Here is a 6587-nt window from a genome sequence, read left to right on the forward strand (position 1 = left end):
TCTGAATTTACCTTAAAATAAAAACATCTATATTGATTCTGACTTTTCTACATCCAACTCACAGGTTTATCATTGCTTTGAGAAAAAAGATGATTAATTTACCCCTTTTAGAAGTGAAGACATAGTCAATTGTTCTGGGAATTTCATTTTCGAGTCTGAGACTTGAAAAACAGGCTCAGGGCTTAACAGCTTAAAGACTAGTGATTTCTACTTTTTTTTTTGAAGAGGAAGAGTAAATCAAAATCGACTGTTTGTTTTCTCTAATCTGCAGTCGGGTAGAGTTGAAGAGGCTGTGTGAAATCTTCACCAGGATGTTTGCAGACCCCCACAGTAAGGTATGAGTGCAACCAGCGTACACACCATTCACACAAACATCATTCACTCATTTACATAACATGCCAAACACATTCATAATTCACCCACTTTTATTTTACTTTTCCCCACCATCCTTCACTGTACCGGATTCTGCCAAAACAAACACAAAGACATGTTGTAAACAGACACGCTTTAGCACTCATGAATTATAAACAAAGTATTCAGGATAAGATAAAAACAGGATAATCAGGTTAAAGAGTATTCTCAGCTGCACACACACCTTCACACTCAAACATAATGAAAGGCATGTAGAGTGTGCGACGGACTGTTTTCTAACGGCATGCCACGCCTGAGTTTGCGTGTGACCTCACTCTCCGCCGCCCTGTGGGATTGCTCTGTCACTGTCCAGCAGCGTCGGCTGTGCTCACTGCATTCACTGCCCCCCCGCTCTGTTCCCCCTCGCTGCAATCTGAAGTGACGACACTGACCGCACACACACTCAGACGAGCAGCTTTGTGGGCTGCCGGCTCTCCTCTCTCACTAACCAGCTGCGTTTCGCCCTCTCTAACACTGCCACGTTTCTCCCGGCGTTATTGAGTGCCACACATGTCGTAAGGTGTGTGAGCCCCTCAGCTACCCGCTCATTTGACGTTTGACGATTTGATGAATTTCAGCGAAACTCCGGCAGAGTGTACGGCACGGCAGAATCCGGTATAAGCTCAGCCTCCTTCAAGGTACTGCATCTCACCATGGAGCCCTCTCATGCCTTCATCTATCCATCCAACACCTTTCCTTCTCTCTCATCTCCATCGTTTTTCAACATTGTTCAATATTCTTTTCAAGTGTGCACAAAACAGCACTTTCTTTTTTTTTAAATAATGTTGCTCATGTTTTTTTGACTCTTTTTCCATGTAGCAAATGTTCAACAGAAAGTCAGGATGTTGAGCGTACACACACACACACTGAGTTTATTCAGGTATCTGATGCTAACAGATGTGTCTCTCTCTCCCCCATGCCTCCTCCCTCTGGAACTCTCTGTAGAGAGTAAGTTTGTCCGATCAGTGTTCCTGTGTTTTTAGTTTGTTTGGATGAAAGCTCACTCACTAACCTACCTCACTGTCTGAAATCAACCACTGGCATGTAGCCATGGTGACAACATGGTCAGATCGGAAAACCCTTGTCAAGTCTAATATTTTCTAATATTATTAATATTGTTAATCATTTGGGTGATTAAAAGGGAATACTTCACCCCAAAATGATTATTTTCAATAACTACTAACATCGTGCTACCAAAATGTTACTTCAACACATGCCTCTGCAGTGAATGAAAAATCCCAAAACAATAAACTCTTGATGAATTTAAGCAAATGGATGCAACGTTTCATAACAAAATTATATCAAAACCAGGGCTGCACGATATTGGAAAAAACTGGCATTGCGATTTTTTTCCCCCCTGTGATATGGAGAAATACAGGAATTGAAGAACAGACAGGTTTTTTTGTCCGCAAACCATCCTTTCTTAAACGTTAATGCTATACAATTGGTATTTTTCTAACTATATTTAACCGGATGAAGGATTTTAGTCACGGACGTCTGGATCTTAAGTTATCAGAGCAACAAGCTGAACTAGCTCGGTTAGCAGCGCCAAACTGCCCTGGAGAAACACATGAAACTACTTCATTCAGTGTTTTTACCTTTAATCACCGGGTCCGTTTGTTTTGGAGATTTGATTGTGATTGGTGGTTTGGGGTGCATGCAGAGCCTGCATGTCACTCACTCAAGCACCCCTGACATGAGAGCCGCGCGAGTTTTCCTTTTGTAGCAAGCAGCAAAAGAATTGTAACATGACATGTTTGAGTTAGTTCGCCTACTTAATATCGCACGTCCTAAAAAAATATATATATATTTTTTTAAAAATCACACGTCCTTCGATGTGAATATCACGATTATCGTCACGACACAATATATCGTGCAGCCCTAATCAAAACATCCCTTTACACTTTCCATAAACAGTCTCATGCTTCGACAGTGAGACTGAGAATGCTTGATATAGTTTTGCTGTTTTTATGTTTTGTTTTTTTGTATGTATCACATTATTATTTTACCATGGAGGAGGTTGGTAATTGATAAACAAACTATTTAGGGATGAAGTATTCCTTTATTTTTTAAATACTAATTGGTGATTGTGGGATCAAGTCGTGCTGCAATAATGAGTGAATAACCACTAACTTCACTACGGGAACTAATGCTACTCTCACATGATACTTTCTAAGCATAACCCTCCTGTGTCCTGTCATTACTTGCATGAAACATGTGAATTAATGAGTGTGTGAGTCGCTGTGTGACCAAAACTGTTGTGTGTCCGGTTTTTAGGTCTTCAGTATGTTCCTGGAGACACTGGTAGATTTCATCCTGGTTCATAAGGAGGATCTGCAGGACTGGCTGTTCGTCCTGCTCACACAGCTTCTGAAGAAGATGGGAGCGGACCTGCTGGGTTCTGTTCAGGCCAAAGTCCAGAGAGCGCTGGACATCACACGGTGGGTGAAACACTGACGACTGACATGAGAAAACAGGAGTAGACCCATGGGTAACATACGTTTATGTATAGAATAAAATGGTATTTAAACATGGAGGCTCCACCCCTCCTTTCAGTCTCTCAAATATGTAGATTTCAGTTTGAAATCACATTACTATTAAGATCGTTTTGAACTGACAAATCACGACATTTATAAACATCTGCTTGGACTTAACTAGGATGGACATTTTTCACTATTTAGAGACCGAGTGTTCAATAGATTCATCGCAAAAAAATATCTGGGGATTCATTTTTAGTTGCAGCCTAACTAACATACTTTTTAATCACATCGCTTGAAAACAAAGGTGCAGTTGAAATCTCAGAAAAAGCTTCTTGTACTTGATTATTTGTTACACATATAAAATAACATGTGAGGATCTATTTTGTCCGCTGTTGTTACACATACATAAAGAGAAATTATAACATACACATTATTTAACTCAAAGTGTCTCTCCAGGTTATTATATTTTACTGTGTTGCTAAAATAGTCAAAGGTCCTTTACTCTTGAGATGTGTTTGTGTGTGTGCTGATTTAATGTGGATTTGTTTTCCCCCTGTTTCAGAGACTCGTTCCCCAATGACCTGCAGTTCACTATTCTCATGAGGTTCACTGTGGACCAGACACAGACGCCAAACCTCAAGGTAGATCACATGTTCATTTACTCTGTGTGTCTGCGTTATGATGAGAGAGAGATGAGTGTGTGAAGGTTTGAGTCAGGGAGGGGTGAGAGGACCTCAGGGACTATGTGTAACCATGGTAACTGCTGTACTGATATGACCTCACTATGCCTGACTGAAACCCTGAGTCCCGGCTGTGATTGGATTTCTCTGGCCTCTCCTGGCTGGCTTGTGCTCTGCTTCATTGCGGACACTCCCTTCAAGCTTCCCTCCTCTAACTCCTTGTTTCCTCACTAACCCTCACCTTTGCCCCATCTCCTTACCTACCCCTCAAGATGTGCTACTTACATTAAAAAATTTCATTACATTACATTGCATTTAGCTAATGCTTTTATCCAAAGCGACTTACAATAAGTGCGTTCCACCAACAAAGTACAAACTTGAAGAAAACAGAATCATATAAGTACATCAGGTTTCATAGAGCTAAAACATTTCAAGTGCTACTCAACTGGCTTTAGATAAGCTAGTCCTACTTCTACTTTCCCTGCTGTCATCACCTTTTATCTCTCTATTGCTGCGGCCCCTCCCATCCGTTCCTGCCTGATATTAAACCCCTTTCTCACAACCTTTTTTATTCCTTTTAAGTCTTTCTTCCCTTTGTCATCCAACTAAACGTGGGCAATGAAAGATATTATAAGCCTCTCAATTCACTGAAACATATGATAGACTAAACTTTTATAATAGACTAAACTTTTATTTGACTTAGCATATTTTTACTCCTGTCATTCTAGAGGTAGCATGTTGTTTCTCATTTCTCATTTGTCAGCGGTTGTTTTTGTAGTGACAAATGTAATGCAGTAAAAACAACTTAAAGCACAGTTATTCTTTGGCCTGAATAAACTCTATAGTTAAAAAAACATTGTTCTCACACTAAATTCTCCAACGGGTCATGACGTGACCTTACAGCTAACAAAATCTGACTAGGCGGCGTAATATGAAGACGTATGCAGTGAGACGTTAGAAATAGCTTTGAAGGTTTTGCAAATCAATGTGGCAATCTTGGATTTTCCGGGGTTTTTCCTACGTGATGCAATTCACTGGACAGAATTCAATAGAATTTCCAGAAAAATATATGACTATTGCACAATATAAATACGAAAAGGAACGTTAAACATAAACACACTGCCTGAGGTGTCTTTCCTTGCAACTCTGATAAATGACTGCATCATGCAGTGCGATCATGTTAATATAATATAATGTTTCAGCAGCACAGCAGTCATTATCCATCTCATAAACTGATGCATGAAGTCTCATGGACCGCTGGTTGTGTTTTTTAAATTGGCATCACAGCGCTTTACTGCCATCATGTGGCCTAAACAATGAAATTGTGTTTTGCCAGATTTTCAGATGATACAATTTCAATATAGCCTCCCTTCCAATCGTATTACTCTTAAACTCTCTGCACCCTCCCTACACTTCCCTTCCTCTCTTGTCTCCCCCTCCCTTGTCCTCGTCTCCCTTTCTCTCTCCGTTGATTGACGCGGTGCTTCTCCTCTTTCTCTCTGAAGCCTGTGCGGAGCTCGTGTTGCGGGCGAGGGCGAGGCAGGGGAGGGGCCGAGGTTAGATTGTTCCCCCCCAGAGCGCGGCGCCACGCCTGCTCTCTAGACGAGCAGGCTGCAGCCTGGAGCCAGTCCTCCCAGGTCAGTGCGCTCCGGGGGGAGCCATTATATGGCGCGGACTTTGCTGCTAAGTGATTTGGACGAAGTTTCTGGTCCTTGAGGTGCATAAGGAGAGAGATGGAGGAAACTCAGGAGTCAGTTGATGCGTTTCAGAGCGTGCAGTGAATCTTTGCATTTATTAAATCCTTTGTTTTGTCATCGCTTTAATTTCATTGATTTGTTTTCCCACGTCATAAAGCATGACCATTATGCACATTGCCCTTCTCACTGATTCATCAGATTATTTGATTTTTTCAGACCTGCAAGAGAAGCTGTCGCTGACTGTGAACATTCGTGCTCACTCTTTCACGCCTGTGTTTGATATTGCTGTGTTTTTGGTTTTCGCAGGTGACTTAGGGTTCATGCTTTTTCCTTGTTATCAGTCGGCTATCTAATGATATGTATGAATGCTCATTTCTGTCTTGTAGGTGAAGGTGGCGATTCTGAAGTACATCGACACGCTGACGTTACAGATGGAGGCTCCAGACTTTGTGAACTCCAGCGAGACTCGACTGGCCATCTCCCGCATCATCACCTGGACGACCGAACCCAAGAGCTCTGACGTCAGAAAGGTGCGGACTCACGGACAAAACAAGATATTATTCCAACGGTTCATTATCATGTTATTGGAAAGAATGGCCACACTTTACAGCTCAAGAGTACACACAAATATAAATATGTTAGCATATGCCCATTGTTTATGTTATTACTGTATTGCATATTAACATCTTAATGTTTTTATATTGTTTGTTTTTATAACCGGTATTGCTCCAATGTAGAGGATCCAAAACAAAATGATTTTACTCTCTTATCTTTGTATAACTGAGATGTAAAAGTATAGGAATTGTAATCTTCAAGACATGAGATTTCTAGCTGACGGATCTTTTTGTTTTGTGTGTAACAGGCAGCCCAGTCGGTGTTAATCTCGCTCTTCCAGCTCAATACTCCGGAGTTCACCATGCTGCTGGCAGCTCTGCCCAAAACCTTTCAGGACGGAGCCACCAAGCTGCTTCAAAACCATCTGAAGAACACTGGCAACGCTGCGCAGGTAACAAAGGGAGGGTTACAGACACGTGAAGTTAATCATTACACTATAACATTAATGGCTTACTTCTGTTGGCTCAAATTAACTTGGTTGGTTGTGTGTCACTTCCTCAGGCACCAATGGGCAGCCCTCTGACGCGCCACACCCCCCGGTCTCCTGCAAACTGGTCCAGCCCGGTCACATCGCCCACCAACACCTCCCAGAACACCCCCTCACCAAGGTAACACACACACACACACACACACACACACACACACACACACACACACACACACACACACACACACACACACACACTGGGACTCACTCTCAGAGG

General features: G+C 41.9%; 1 protein-coding gene across 26 annotated transcripts in view; it reads left to right on the forward strand.

Annotated features, from left to right (window-relative positions):
- Window positions 1-6587, forward strand: part of clasp2 (cytoplasmic linker associated protein 2) — a 74584-nt gene that overhangs the window by 60277 nt on the left and 7720 nt on the right. For 16 of the 26 annotated variants that reach the window (XM_010796814.1, XM_010796816.1, XM_010796819.1 and 13 more), the window contains 8 exons: window positions 272-335; window positions 990-1049; window positions 1357-1359; window positions 2689-2852; window positions 3454-3532; window positions 5655-5798; window positions 6131-6274; window positions 6385-6491. In XM_010796814.1, the coding sequence (XP_010795116.1) occupies window positions 272-335; window positions 990-1049; window positions 1357-1359; window positions 2689-2852; window positions 3454-3532; window positions 5655-5798; window positions 6131-6274; window positions 6385-6491 (765 nt within the window). The remainder of the gene's footprint in view (window positions 1-271; window positions 336-989; window positions 1050-1356; window positions 1360-2688; window positions 2853-3453; window positions 3533-5654; window positions 5799-6130; window positions 6275-6384; window positions 6492-6587) is intronic. The other 10 variants (XM_010796824.1, XM_010796827.1, XM_010796828.1 and 7 more) reach the window with 2 other exon arrangements.

The sequence above is a fragment of the Notothenia coriiceps genome, unplaced genomic scaffold (genome assembly GCF_000735185.1).
Source record: "Notothenia coriiceps isolate Sejong01 unplaced genomic scaffold, NC01 NC01_scaffold00037251, whole genome shotgun sequence".
Classification (NCBI taxonomy): Eukaryota; Metazoa; Chordata; class Actinopteri; order Perciformes; family Nototheniidae; genus Notothenia; species Notothenia coriiceps.